This window comes from Adelges cooleyi, unplaced genomic scaffold, assembly GCF_023614345.1.
Source record: "Adelges cooleyi isolate 19-005CV unplaced genomic scaffold, UGA_ACOO_1.1 ACOO_flye_CR_arks_rails_tigmint_CR_PRNA_23, whole genome shotgun sequence".
NCBI classification, from domain to species: domain Eukaryota; kingdom Metazoa; phylum Arthropoda; class Insecta; order Hemiptera; family Adelgidae; genus Adelges; species Adelges cooleyi.
In genome coordinates, this window is record NW_026095893.1 from 1,514,744 (window position 1) to 1,531,183 (window position 16,440).

At 28.7% G+C, this 16,440-nt stretch overlaps 1 protein-coding gene and 2 long non-coding RNA genes across 3 annotated transcripts; all 3 read left to right on the top strand.

Moving 5' to 3' along the window:
- Window positions 1-532: 532 nt before the first annotated feature.
- LOC126835419 (uncharacterized) lies at window positions 533-1,065 on the top strand. The gene is made up of 3 exons (XR_007685200.1): window positions 533-565; window positions 650-706; window positions 1,009-1,065. It is a non-coding gene; the product is annotated as an uncharacterized LOC126835419 (long non-coding RNA).
- Window positions 1,066-9,133: 8,068 nt separating this feature from the next.
- Window positions 9,134-13,036, top strand: LOC126835415 (uncharacterized). Its single transcript, XM_050567993.1, has 11 exons — window positions 9,134-9,154; window positions 9,776-9,842; window positions 9,905-9,934; window positions 10,017-10,073; window positions 10,422-10,478; window positions 10,594-10,623; window positions 10,712-10,738; window positions 10,882-10,932; window positions 11,194-11,223; window positions 12,218-12,307; window positions 12,652-13,036. Exons 2-11 carry the CDS (start codon window positions 9,782-9,784, stop codon window positions 12,876-12,878), a joined length of 660 nt encoding a protein of 219 aa, XP_050423950.1. The 5' UTR covers window positions 9,134-9,154; window positions 9,776-9,781; the 3' UTR covers window positions 12,879-13,036.
- Window positions 13,037-14,711: 1,675 nt separating this feature from the next.
- LOC126835421 (uncharacterized) lies at window positions 14,712-15,740 on the top strand. Its single transcript, XR_007685202.1, has 4 exons — window positions 14,712-14,740; window positions 14,832-14,861; window positions 15,180-15,230; window positions 15,717-15,740. It is a non-coding gene; the product is annotated as an uncharacterized LOC126835421 (long non-coding RNA).
- The last annotated feature ends 700 nt before the right edge of the window (window positions 15,741-16,440 follow it).

Here is a 16,440-nt window from a genome sequence, read left to right on the forward strand (position 1 = left end):
AACTATGTGCACCTCTGAAATATTTTTGACTTTGAGAATAATATAACTTGATTTATATTATTTTACCCACATAACGAAAAGCAGTCGTATTGAAATAAAAGTTTTTCAAAAAAAAGCTTCACACACTCTGCCTTTTTCTAAACTTAACAAAGTAAATATTTCCATTAAGTTTGGTACGCATCCCCTGAAATCTACATCGTAAGTAAAATAATCACTCTTATCGCACTTTCCAACCGAAGGAAGAGAAAATTATTTAGAGTTGTGTTAAGGAACTTATACTAAAATTAAAAAAATGAACCACCCCACCCCTACTTTTTTTTTTTTGAAAGATGGATATAAAGATTAAAATAAATATCAAGCAATTGTGACAAATATAAACTGTTTTTATGTTTATTATTGTTTACAGATAAATATGAAACTTTTCTGTTTTTTGACATCATTAATCATTGTAAACGTTTCGACGGATGATACAGGTAATTATTTTATTATCAAACTAACATATTTGAGGTAGATAACAATTTCATTTTTTTTACAGTGGATTATCAAACAAATATTGCCATTACAAGTCAGTAAAATTTTTGTTTTGTAAAAAAAAACGTTTTAAAATTTTACTGTTTTAGTACATATTTATTTTAATTGTATATTACAGACGCACACATTAAGCTTGCCTCTGAAAAGATTATTGTAGGTGATGGTTTTGTGGAAAGTAAGATTTATTTTAAATTAATTTGCCAGTATATTACTGTTTTTTATGTTTGTCTGACTGTTCAGAAAATTTATTTTTAAATTAAAAATTTTGGTTTCTATAAACAGTTTAAAAAAGTGCACGAGGTATAACATGGAACCAATTATCTAAACACTGTGTGTTTTACTAAATTAATAGGCTTTAATAAGTGACTAATCAACCTAATAAGATGTAAGGAATTGCTTATTGTGTTGATTAATATATTTATTTTGATTTTGTTTAAAACTTTTTGCATAGCTCAATCCTTTATTTGTTTATTCCAGGTGGATTGGAGCAAGTAATTAAAAACATTATTGAAGACGATACAACTTATAGTTTAGGTAGTTATAATTATATAATGATAAAAAAAAAGAGATAAAATTAGGAAAAAGTATTTATAAATTATATAAAATTTGCAACTCAAATTCATTTTATGCAAGTGATATAAATTTTCTGTCAATCTCATCTAATTATTCTATTGTATTCTTATCGCCACATCTGGTGTAATTCAGCAATTTTGTTTTCATATTTTTTTATATATTTAGTATAATAACATTATTATTATATGTGCTATGTTAATATTTCAGGAGTTATGAATAATATAATCGCTGTACCGGGTAATAATTTTCATTGAATATAATGGAAAAATTTCCACTCGATCGTTTTGTATTCATTAAGTACAAAATTGTTTTTGGTTTAATTTCAGAAACTCCACACCTTAATGACTTCCAGGGTAATCACATTTTTATATTCCATATTTACAATACTTTACACTAATTCATTATATATATACATATGGAGACTAATCATAATATGTATTTTGTGTAATTCACAGAAAGTGCAAGACATCAATCAATTTTGAGAGAAAAAATAGAAAAAGAATTAGGTAAATATAAAATTTATCATTATTTAGAGACAATTTTCAAACTCATTAACTGTTCCTTAATTCCAAAGAAAAACGATAACAATTAAATTTAATCATATTTTGATTTTTTGTTTATTGCATAACCATTTGAAATGTAATTTAAACCCTCAATTAAAAATTTTCTAAAAGAAACAAATGAATATTTTTACAATAATTGGCATTAATTATTTAGTCTAATTGATCTCAGTTTTAGATTGGTTGTCATTTAATATTTGTTCCAGATATTCCTGTTCCTAAGGTTTCTGTGGTTCTGGAATCAGGTAATTACGAATTTTTCTACAATCCTCAATAGCGTTTAAAGCTTGTTTAGAGTTGAAATTAGCTATATTTTGCATTAATATTCAAATGTAGTATGATTATTTATTATTTTTTATATGAAAAAAAATTAGAAAAATCTCATTTGAATAATTATTTTTATTATAATATTATTTAAAAAGAATTTCATATTCGCAAAAAGTAATAATAATTATTATTTTCTATCAACACATTCATTCAAAGATTTTTGCAGACTTTAGAAGATTGACTTTGATAAATCTTGGAGGTAAAAGAAGAGATCTTACTAAAGAAGCTATAATAAATATATGGAACCAGGATGTAGGTAAATATTACTAGAATACTGATTTGTAAGTTAGTAATACCTAGTCGCTACTATCATACACTTCCTTATAATAAGAATAGCTGCGTAGTTGTGCTAAGTTTAGCGAATTGAAAAAAAAATTAATTTTAATTTTTTAGTTGGATCAGAAGAGCAATTCTCTTCATTATGGATATGTCGTTTGATAGCACTGTTCATGAGTACAAAATTCCCACTGTCATATGTAAGAGATATTCAGTTTGACCCTGATACTTGTATCATATATGATGGGGTTATATACAAAACATACAAAAAAATTGAAGACGAATGGTGGATATTCACCGGCAATGTTAATTGGCTGAAACTTGAGAAAGAGTTTGTTTATTAATAATTTAGACTAACGGTAACATATTGAGATTATTTTGACCAAAAACTAATAGTGTAACTCGTCTAAAATGCTATGGTACAGTTATTGTTTTATTTAAATAATATTTGCATTATGCACTAATATCCAAGTTGTTAATTCATAATTTATTGTAATTTATAATAAACACTTTTACTTACGATTATAATCACATTTGTTACTTGTGTGTTGATTTAGGCACATATTTATATTTTTACCATATTATTTTACAGATTGACTTGGAGAAATTTTTAAAATATAAATTTATCTATTTTCTGCATAAAGTTAACAACAATAATATAATCTCCGTGACATATAGAATCATGTTTGCCTTATTTTTTAAGTCAAAATTTTCTAGAACAGTAAATGAGTGTTGTAAGACACAACGATGACGATGATACAATCACAGGGAGATAGTTACACATTTTAGGACTTCGGAAATTAGAGACTGTTCCTAACAATGACAAACAAGAGCTTCTCTAGTAGCTTATTTATGGTAACCCCGTAAAACATAGACTAATACGAAAGAGCTAATTTCTTAAAAATATAAATATTTACAACAGTTACAAACATGTCCAAAACTGAATACCACTCAAACATAACACCTATAATTATTCAAAAAGCCGTTACAGTGGGGTGGGGGCATTGTGGGAAGGGCCCAGGTCTGTATGCATTTTTACAACTGAAAATGATAAAATCACTTTCAAATAAACGCTTCGATGTGAATCTGTAATGGTAGAAATGCAAATATCTATATAAGCTTTGTACCTGTTCGGACTTGGGCACTCCTGTTGGCAACAAAAGCGCAAGCGAATAAGAAAATATTTAAATAGAGAATAGTTTGGAGTGGAAATAGATGCGTAGTGGTTTACTTTCTTAACCGTATAATATACTAATTAAAATAATTTATGAGAATATATTTTTTTTCCTAATAATTCTTTTGTACTTAACGTTGAATCTCTCGAGATGTGTTGCGCAATGGCGATCAAGCTGCCCTAGTACTTGCAGTGGTCGCCTTTAGTAATCCTTTTCTTCATAAGGAAAATATTTACACATTTTACGCACAGGACCCTAGTACTTTTTCTTAATAAAATAACATTCTAGAGCATGATATTACATTCGAATGATGCACAATTCTGTTTTTGACTAGCTCATAATACTAGTGATTGGGTCCGTTTAAAACTAGAAATTTTCACTAAACTATAGTTTTTGTATAACAGTATTAATAATGTAATTAGAATTCTCAAAACGAATTATAGGTTGACAAATAGCAGCATAATAAAAAAATAATTATAGATCAGAAGTAGGTACTTTCCACCAAGGGAACACATTTGTTTAAAACATCTAACATATCGATAAAACAATTTATTGTTTTTAAAAAAGCGAGCAATTTTTTCTTATTTTAAATTAAGCCTATTATACAGAGCCTTAAGGCGCCAAATCTCTTAATCCAACACAGCTGGGTGTCTTCTGGAATTACACAGATTCTCAACTGTGCTGCGAGAAGCATTTTACATAGCTGCATGGGCATCTTACGGGACACTATTGAGATTGTATAGGCACCTACTCATAGTGATGCGTACCCGTGCAAGTCTATGAGTTGGTTGTGGAGCCCGAACACCGGGGTATTTTTAATGAGCATGTTGAGACCGGCGTGCCACGAGTTGATCATGATCGGTGGATTGGCTTGGTGACACCTGGACTCCGAGTACGGATTGAACGCGTACACCTGCACGCTACCTGTCTGCGATGGCCACGTCCATGAGCTGATACTACCAGAAACATTCGAATATCACTTGGATATGGTGCAGGTTCAACCGGCCGTTGCACCGGGTCGAGGAGTGGTCGCTGAGCGGCAGCTTGCTCAACACTGGCGCGTAGTGCACTTGCCGCCCGTCGTCCTGCAGGTACACCAACAGGCCGTTGGCCAGCAATAAGTTGTCGTGCGACACCAACCGCCTGGGGTGTGCCGGACCGGCCAAGAGATGCTGGCCCAATTTACTGCGTGCCATCTTGTCGACGAACGGCACCGCTGACCGGGATCCCACGTACACGTCGATGTTGGTGGACCGAGCGAACGACAATGAACAGTTACGCTTGAGGCAAAAGTGTTCTTGACCAAGATGTTCCGCCATATTCATCGGGACGACAAGGCGGCGAACAGTGTCAGAGCTACAAACATGATTGTTGGTCAGAGTTAGGTTTGAATTAAAAATGAAAGGTTAAATCCATCGTTAAAAATTTGAAATTAAAAAAAAATGTATTCGAATAATGTATTTACAATTTATTAGAATAAATAATAAAAAAAATATATGCTATTCTAATAAAAATAATCATTAAAAAAATATGTATGTAGATCCATTTTTATTATTATTTTATAGGTAAATAGGAGCTTCAACAAGAATTTTATAAATGTTTTCTTATATTCGTTATATTTTGTTTATCTTTATTTGTTAAGATATCTATATATATTTCATGTTATTATGTAATTAGTTTTGTTTAATATTTATTGATAAATTAGTAAATATACCATTTACTAACATCGACTGTTTGGAGAGATATCAACCAGAATGCCATCTTATAATTCAAGGAACCATTCTTTGTTTTACATTTTACGCCATTCACGAAATTTATAGCTATTATTGACCTATTAACCGTATACTAATGAATTGTAATAATCTAAATACATTTTTTTTTTTCGATAATCTAATTCATAGTTAATTTGTACTATGATTAATTGTTATTATTACAGCATGGACCATGCTTTAGCAGTGGCCCCACAGCCCGAAAACGACATTAAATGTTGATACTAAAGTAGCGTGCCTACTTTCAACGTATAATAACACATAAGATGCCATTGAAATAATAATGAGTCATGAAAACATATGGCCAGAACATATAATTAAGACTATACTATCATCATAAATCGCAAGCAGATTATAGATCAGAAATATATACTATTCAGGAGCCAGCCGGCTAAAGCATGTTTCATGTTTTATAATTTTAGCCGTTTAAGGCTATTATAATATTTATAGATAATTTTATGGGAAAAGCAAAAACCTTCTGCTCGTGTACTACAACTTAGATTGTACTTAAACTAAGGGGCATCTGTCCTTTGGAATGGGTTTTCTGATATGTGTAAGCAATAAAATATTCTTTGTTTATTTTTAAATCGATAAATTTGTACATGGGTAAATCTTAATACTTTAGCTTCGATGCGGAGCTGAGATAATCTTAGGACTTTTTTGTTGACATTTTGTCAGTAGGCAGGACTTATTGTGTGTCCATAACCAATCAGTTCTGTGCGAATTAATAAAATAATTAAAACCCAACTTTTTAGGGGTTTTTTACTTATTATCAAATTATTGCATATTTGCCAAATCGACATACTGTATACATTCTGTTACTTTTTTTAAATTAGCGATTTTAAATAATTTTCTGCTTATAATATTATTTCGTTTGAATTTGGTGTTTTTTTGTGTGAGCTCTTGTTATAATAACTTAGAAAATTGGAAGTTATACTAGTAATATATTATAGCTTGACAGCATTATCGAAACAGACAATTATTTTAGGAATTGTAGTCACAGATGTTTTAATGTATTTTTTTTTCTACTGCTATACCATTCGATTGTTAAAAGACAATTTATTAAACTTTTCATAAATCCCGTACAAAATATACAGAAAACGCGACTACATCTACTTTTCATGTTTTGTACAAGTGGTCTTTTATAAAATTTACTATCTTTGCCGTATCAACTATGTGTACCTATGAAAATTTGAAACATTTGGGACTTCGCATATTATAATACCGGCGTGACAAAAAAAAACTCATATTGAAAAAAAAGTTTTTTAACGAAAGCATGAGAATAAAATGTAACACAAAATTTGAGATTCAATCTATTCTTTTGCATTTTCCCCAAAATTTATGCAACTCATAGGTGTCATATGTATATTAATTTCTTATTATCTCCTTTCGAGTCACTCCACTCGTCCGTCTTGGCATTCTCATCTCCGCTACACTCATTGTCTGTTCAGTTTTCTTGTCTACTGCCAAACATTACAACCCATATACACTATTGCTAGCCTCACTAACGTCCTATGAAATTTACCCTGGAATCTTATAAGCATACTCCTGTCATACAAAACACCTCAGGCTCTCCTCCACTTCATCCGTCCACAATTTATTCAATTTTTTACCGATACTAAGTACTTGAAACTACCAATCTCACACACTTAATCATCATCCATCTGCATCTTCAGTTTCTTCACACACACACACTCTTCACTCTTTTACTTACTACTTCATACGTTTCCTCTATAACTTTCACATACACCCCCGGCACTCATTTTTCCCTCGACGTCCACCTCAAATACTCTCTGGGAATTCTGTAATGTGGCTTTTTTTAATCTATAAATACCATCCTCAGTTTTTTTCTTTTTACTGTGTTTCCCCACAATCTGGCTCATATACAAAATAATAGTTCTATAGTTGATTTCTCGACATCAACCCAAACCGATTCTGTGACACTGTAGTCTCACTCCTTAATATCTTTTCTATAACCTTCTCGCAAACTTCCACACTTAAGATTTTCTGAAGTCAAACAAGTAATGCTCATATTTTTTTATTTTTTTGAAATTATTATCACTATAATATTTTCAACTTATAACATCATCTCGCTCGAATTTGGGTTTTTTTGTGTTTGTGCGAGTGCTTGTTTAACAGCTTAGATAATCGAAAGTTATACCTACCAATAGTAAAGCATAAACCGACAATATTCTTGAAACAGATACTGGTTTATCGTATGACGTTACATTACACTAAGTAGAGCGATTTCACAATTAGAGTTACACAGTTATTGGGTTTGACACGTTAAACGTATACAGCATTGTATGATTTGTATAAATATATGTCTCTACACTATTTACATGAATTAAGGTTACTCCCACCGACAAGTGGGAGTAACCTCAAGTCATGTAAATAGTGTAAATAAAATACCCCACCCAAGTTTCAATAATTTTTTATATGTCTATATATATATTTTTTTTCAACGACGCTATATCATTGGATTATGATATGCAAAATAAAACATAGTTTTCTTGTCTACTGCCCAAAATTCTGACCCATATAACATTGCTGGGCTCACTATCGTCCCATGAAATTTACCTTTAAATTTTATCCTAAGTTCTTGCAAATACTAATCTCATACATTTTATAAGCATCCATCTGCATTACCTTTCTTGTCCTATGACTTAGTCGAAAACCAAACAAGGTTGCAAAATAAAACAAATTCACATACAGACAATGAGTATGTATAAAATGTACAGGTTAAGGTTTATATATCTTTATACATAAATTTCTTCTGACCGTGCCTTCTGACCTATACAAACTCATCCTAAACGGCTGGACAGATATTTATGAAATTTTGTGTCCGCAATTAAGTTGATTCAAGAAAGGTTTAGATTCACAATTTGATTCGATAGAACATGGTTTTATTTTTTAATTAATTAAAATGATTAATTATGATTATCAATAGTATCAGTAGTTATCAATACAACTCTATGGTTTTTCATACCACAGGGATACAGTGATCCGATCAGCTGATTTTGTTTCTATTCTAATACACGGGCAACGTCGGCTCAGGACATATACTATAAATCTGTATTTTTTTACACACTACATATAACATTTCTAAAAACACAAATAATAAAGATAGCAGCAGACGACATCAAATTGTATATTTCAACATATTTAAAAGAAATTGTATTAAATTATATTTTGAGTGTTTTTAAGTTTATTACATATTATTATACTATACAATTCTCATTTGTCTTGTCTATATATTCAGTCGATGGTTCTCAACTTTAAATGTATAGAAAATTCAATTATCTTTGGTCAAATTTATTTATCGAGGAATGCCAAAAACATAATTTGATTTTTGTATCGATTAATTTACTGAAAGTTCATTTATAAGAAACATTAAAAGAAACCAATCAGAACACTCCACGACAGTGTAATGTAAATAATACGTAGTCACATTAAAAAAATAAAACCGCTGTGTAAACTGACATAAGAAACACTGCAAAATATTTTACTGTTCAGTCGCATCAATACAATTGAACAAGCTGATTAATTTCTTAAAAGTTTATTAAATTTAATAACTCAAGTAAGTAACACTATCAAGCTTTATAAATTGTAATACGCTTGTAATCATATAAGACAGGTAAATTAAAAAATAAATTAATTTTAAACGCGTATTTTAGATACAAAATTTTATTTTATTTTTTTGTTACTTAAATACATATTATGTCAAAGCTATTTTATATGTTTAGTACTATATTAGGTAAAAATAAAATAAAATAGATAGGTATTTAGAACAGATTTTCAAATAAAGTTAAATTTTTGAGTTATTATCTTAATCTATTTAGTTAAGAGTGCGGTATAAGCAATTACTCAGTCCTACTCAAAAGCTAAGTTACTGTGTAATAAGTCTAAACCAGTATTCAATAGATTTATTTTCTTGTTATTTGTGAGTATCAATTAACGACATTTTTCTTTTATATATTTTTTTTTTTACCAAAACACCTTTAGTTTAAGTTTTACATAGTCCAATATTTGCTCTATAAAATCGCATGACCATGATAATTGGGGAGCATACATTAATTAAATTTTAGATTAGGCAACAACCTTCTTCCCTCTAATTCGTTCCTCTTATTTCTAAGTTCCTCTCCTCTTGGTACTTTGCATGACGAGAAAGTCTTCGGGGATTTCTCCCATTATCTCCTCGATTGTGTTGCAACAGTACTGTTCTTTTTAACTTCATAATCTCCAATGATATTCTTTTTTCTTCTCCTAAATCTGTCCTTAACTCCAGCTCTATTACCGTTATTCATACTCTTTTATCATTTCTTCTGAGCACCGGTCTGTCAAATAAATTTTGTTATTTTACGTTTATATAGTTATGTTTTTCCAATTACACATTGTATATATATATATATACTTTATTTGTATTGTTTATTTTCCAAATTTAATTGTTGAGCTAAATATTCTTTTTAAATAAAGGCTATTAAAAAAAAACACAACAATTTAAACTAGTAGCCAGGCAACAGTGACTATTATAAATTGTTTTTATGTTTATTATTGTTTACAGATAAATATGAAACTTTTTTGCTTTTTAACATCGTTAATCTTTGTAAACGTTTCGACGGATGATCTAAGTAACTATTTTATTATCAAACTAACATATTTGAGGTAGGTAACAATTTCACATTTTTTACAGTGGATTATCAAACAAATATTGCCATCACAAGTCAGTAACGTTTTTGTTTTATAAAAATAGTGTTTTAAAATGTTACTGTTTTTTATGTATTTTTTTTAACTGTATATGACAGACGCACATATTCAGCGAGCCTTTGGAACAAATATTGTAGGACCTAATTTTATAGAAAGTTTGTATTAATTTACTAATATAATAATGTTTTGTTGTATTTGTCTGACTGTCGTATCAGACAATTTATTTTTTAATTAAAAATTATGGTTTCTACAAAGCTTTCAGAAAAGTGTACGAGGTGTATACAACCAATGATCTAAACACTGTGTGCTTTACTAAAATTACATAAAAAAATGTGTGTTTATATTAGAACAATTGTTTCTATAATATAATACACTTGGCTTTAGGAAGCGACTATTCAACCTAATAAGGTGTAACCAAGTGCTTATTCTGATGATTTTTATATTTATTTTGATTTTTTTTTTTAATTTTTTGAAAGGCTGAAACCTTTATTTGTTTATTCCAGGTGTATTGGAACAAGTGATTAAAAGCATTATTGAAGACGATAATACTTATAGTTTAGGTAGTTATAATATTTTATAAAAATCAAATCAAATGTATAAGTGATGAACTATACAGTTTTCAACAGAATAGAAAAATAAATCCAAAACCATTAATATATGCAATGTTAATTTCAGGAGCTATTTTGAATATGATAGCTATACCGGGTAATATATTTCAATGAATTTATTGGAAATATTTTCACACAATCGTTTGATATTCATTAAGTACATAATGTTTTCCTTTTAATTTCAGATACTCCACTCGAGAATGACTTTGAGGGTAACCTCATACTTATATTCCATATTTACAATATTTTACACTAATTTATTATATTTATATATTGTGGAGAATAATCATAATATGTACATTGGTTTTAAGTATACGATATTGACAAATTAAAATGTATTTTGTGTAATTTACAGAGAGTGCAATCCATCAAACAGTTTTGCGAGAAATAATAGAAAATGAACATGGTAAATGTAAAATTTAACATTTTTAAGCGAAAATTGTTAAAATATTTAATTCCTTAGTTTTGAAGATAAAACGATTAAAATTAAATCTAAAAATATTCTCGCTTTATGTTTAAACCATTCGATATGTAATTTACACCGTTAATTCAAAGGTTTCTATTAGAATTAAATTAATATTATTACAATATTTTGCATTGTTTATTTGATCTAACTAATTTCAGTTTTAAACTGATTGTTATTTAATATCTGATATAACTGTTACAGAAATTGAAGTTCCTGAAGTTCCAGAATCAGGTAATTACACATTTTTCATTATTCGTAAAAATCGTTTAAGGCTTGTTTAGTGTTTAAATATAATTAAATTTGTTGTAATATTTACAGTCACGCAATAATTTTATGAAAATGAACTTTTAGTAAGAGGGAGAAAATGGGACTTAACCCATTCCTGATTTTTCTAAAAATATTTATTGAAACTACGATTTTGTTCTCCGATCCTGATGATAGGAAACTATTTTTTTTATATAAAAATAAAATGTATACGTTTTTTTTTTTTATTAAGGATTTAAGGTATTTTGCATTAATGCATTAGCAAACTAACTATTAACACAATAGGCACTTTGTATACAATGTATATTTTTCAATAAGTTAAATATTACTAACACAAATTGAGAATGCCAATAGTTTTATCAAAATGTGTATCTAAATAATAAAACATTTAATAAACATTTTAAATTCTACGTAGAAAGTAACAAAAGAATTTCAATGAAACTTAATGATAGGTCTTACAAGAGTGTGTTGAAAATGGCTACGTTGTGTTGGGCGGTTGACAGGAAAATAGAATACAGAATCAGTGTAGTAGAGATGACAAAGCTTAGGTAGGAGATAGGAATCGAAAACAGTAAAAATGTTAATGGAAATAAACTTAGGATAACAGAGAGGGGGGCGAACGGATAAAAAGTGGTTTGATGCAATTGAGAATGTTACGAGGACTTCCGAAACATGCGAACACGCTGTGGTGGCCGTGTTGAGTGTAGGTTTAGGAAAATGGGGCCTGATCCCAAATAGTTGGAATGAAGGTGAAGGATAAAAAGAAAAAGTAATTTGTTTGTATTTAATTATAAACGAAAAACAGTTTAATTATGCTAGACAGTATGATTATTTATAATTTTTTATGTAAACATTTTTTTAAAAACTCAATGGAATAATACTATTATATGTAAATCATTTCATATGTGCTAAAAATAATCATAATTTTCTATAAACACATTCGTTTAATCATTTTTTGCAGATTATCGAAGGTTAACTCTGAAAGACCTTGGAAATCGGAGGAGAGCGTATACCAAACGAGCTTTAAAAAATATATTCCACATGGATGTAGGTAAATATTAGTATAGAGTTGTAACCATGGGGTTTGACCATATATATATATAAAAATCAAATAAATATTAGTAGGTATAAAATACCCTTATTTTCATCCCCCAATCTCCAAAACTATTTACAAGCGATTTACAAGTCGTTTTTTGTGTTTTATATATTGTAATATTCTAGAGAACAACATAGCAGAGGTTTTATTGCACCTCCTTTTTTTACTCTCTACATTTTTGTATCATAAAGAAATACTACAATATTATTGTAGGTAAACAATATCCGGTTACGAGCCGTAGTTTGTGTCTTGTTACGGAAAATTAGTAAAAAGTAAACTAAGTTTAGCAAATTTTTTAGTTGGATCTCAAGAGGAATTCTCTGAATTATGGGTATGTCGTTTGATAGCATTGTTCATGAGTGCAAAATTCCCAATGTCATATATAAGAGATATTGAAACTGACACTGATGAGTGTATGACATTTGATGGTTTTTCAACTGAAACATACAAAAGAGTTATGGGCGAATGGCGTCATGTCTTCGACAATGTGAATTTTTCGAGTCTTGAATCAGTGTTTGTTTTATGATATACATAAACAATTATTAATATATTATAGATAATTTGCACCAGAATTCTATTATGTAACTCGTCTACATTGATATAGTACTTATATCGTTTTTTTTTTTTTAATAATATTTACATTATGCACTAATATATAAGTTGTTAACTCAAAATGTATTGTAATTTATAATAAACACATTTACTCAAGATTATAATCACATTTGTTACTTGTGTTTTGATTTAGGCACATACTTAAATTTTTACCATATTATTTTACAGATCGAATTGATGCATTTTTTTAAATATAAATTTATCTATTTTCTGCATAAAATTAACAACAATAATAGAAACTCCATGACATATTCAATATGATTACAATTATATAAAATAAAACGCAAAAAGATTCTACATAACACATATGGGCTATGTGAGATCTACCACTCATGATCTTATCAAGTTTCACTAAAAACCGATGTACGTCTTATTTACTATGCAATTTTAATGAATATGTAATTTTTTTCTTTCTTCTACGTTATCATGTTTGCCTTATATTTTAAGTCTATATTTTCTAGAACGGCAAATGAGTGCTGTAAGACACAACGAAGACGATGATATACTCACCGGAAATAGTTACACAATTTAGGACTTCGGAAATTACAGACTATCCCCAACAATGACAATCGACTTGTTCGAAATAAGAGTTGCCTCATTAGTGTATTCAACTTGTTAAAAATACATTGTAAAACATATTCAACAATTGCAACTATGTCGAAAACTGTCTTAAACTCAAACGTAACACCTATAATTATTCAAAAATCCACTACAGTGGGTTTGGGGCATGGCGGGGGTGGGCCCAGTTCTCTTTGACATCGGTAATAAAAGTTTAATACCGAGTAACTATCTCACATTATTTGTACAGAGATGCACTGAATGAGCTAGCCAATAGTGTATAGTAACCCGCGATGTTAGATACTACTAAACTATATCTAATGTTGCAGTCATAACATTATGTTTATTATCTTTCTAATTATAAATATAAAATCTATAAACACTATAGTACATTTTACTATATTTTTGATATGACTTTAAACCGGATTGTATAACGTTGAGGTTTAGTTCGTTGCGTTTCATTTCTTACAATATTTGATTTGATAAATTTTGCAATCATATTTTGTGGTTAGGTACTCTTTGCACGACAACAGAAGTTTAAAATCCGACGTTTTTGAAAACGCCACAATAAAGTAAACAATAAAAAAAATAACGCCGCTTGAAGTGAAAAAAATGTACATAGACCTTTCTGCATAATACATTTAGATTTTACCGATATTAAAACCACTTTAATGCAATTTAGTTAAACATTTTTGTCATTTAAGAAAATAAAACTACTGACATCAAGCATTAATATTACCAACATCATTACGCCTTTGAAATCATTTGTGTACAGACTAGTGGTAATATTTAATCGCTAGGCCAACTTCATAGACTTACAAGTATTTATTTCAGAAATAATTTCATAAAATCATACAAAAAGTAGTTCATTATAATTTAATAGATTCTTATAATTTTAGGTTAAAGGTTTATCAAAAAATTATCCCACACAAGTTTGGATGTAATTTTAATATTTTCCAATAAGTGATATTGTGCAGTACCTATTTCATTTTAATATTGACAACTGTATTAATAAGGCTTTTATATTTTTTCAGATAAAAATGAAACTCTATTTTATAACAATACTATTTTCGTTTGTTATCGTGTTTGTGAATTCTGGAAAAAGTATGCTCTTTCATCATGTGCCTCGTACTCGAGGTAGTTAAAAGTAAAAAAAATTATTTAATATTTAACGTTTTATTTTTACAGCTAAATTTATGAAGCAGGTTATCATAAATAGTGAGTTGCATTTTTTACTTGTTACATACTACAGTTTTATGTTTTTTAATTGTATTTTCATTATAAAAATGTTCTTAAATAATTATTACAGATGATTATATCCGTCAGACTCTTAGGGCAGGTAAAATAATCAGTCAATATACCGACGTGTAACTTGTTATGTCTCGGCTGTTCACCAACTAATAAAAAATTATAGTTTCTACATTCCGTTCAGATTGTCAATGAATGAGCTTAGTTATAGTTATACATTGTATACATTATAAACAGCTTACAAAATTAAAAATTATTTATATTCATACTCAATACTAAGTTTTTAAAATTTACTTAGAAAAAGCATATCGAAAGAAGTGTTAGGTTACATTGACACACCCTGAAAAATGTTGTACGAATGTTGTATGAATTTTGTCATATAGTTAAAACTAATATTTGCTTATTCTAGAAAAATTACATACTGCAGTCAAAAATATTTTAGGTGGATCAAAACCGATGGGTAATCATAATTGTATAATAAAACAAATAATGATTAAGGTTGCTGGTAGACTATTTTTTTAAACTGTATAAGTTATAACAGTTACAACAAAACTGATTTATTATATTTATAAGTAGTATAAAAGTGATCTTAAATTATATTAAGTGATCTTAAATATTAATTATAAATATTTAAAATATTTTAATCTTTTAGTCTGAAACCTTTTGACTGGCAACACTTTTTACGTCATCGAATAATTATAAATTATTTTACTCTGTACATTTGCATCAATTCAATTTCAATGTGTTAGCCATAGTCTCCACTCTCTTTAAACAAAAGACCTAATAATAAATGTGCATATTTTTTGTTTAATGCACATTTATTTTGATATAGCAATAGGTACCATGTTTTTTCGACCTTGATGTCCGCCTTCTATTGTATAATAGAATGGAAAATTAAACCCGTGAACATAAATTCCCTATTAAATGTAATTCACTTAAATTTCAGCGGATGTTTCTCTTATGTTGGCTGTACCAGGTAAATTATAATACCTACATTTTATAGACATTACATTTTCACATAATATACCTATTTCGATAATTCCTTATTAAAATACGTTCATTTTAATTTCAGACTTAGCAGTAACAAGTGAAAACATTCGTAACTTAACGAGTAAATATCTTCATGTGTATCTATTCAGCTCTATATGTATATATACTCTTACATAATATTGATCTCGATCATAAGAAAATGTCTACATTACAATTAATTTTGTATTGGATTTTAGTAAGCACGTCTCGTGAGGAAGAACTTGGAAAAATATTAGAACTGTTAATGAGCGATTGCATACGTAAATATACAACTTATCATTCCTATTCAAAATTGATAATTACTAGACCTATACAGGGTGACCAATAATGGTTGATCTTATATACTAAATTATTATTTTATGTGATGACTGGTGTAATAAAACTACTTGTTTTTGTTGAACCGAATGAAAGTATTAAGAAATATAGTTAAAAATACAAATCTTTACAAAGTCATAACAAGCGAACAATTGGATAAAAATTAAAAATTCAAACACTAACATTTTTTTTTTTTAACTTTTGTCTATATACTTATGGAGTTTAAAACATATGTTGCCATTTGAAAAAGGGATGTCCTACCCTTTTTTTTGTATAAGGGTTGGAGATACAGATTTTCGCAGTATTGTAAAATGTAGTACAATGTT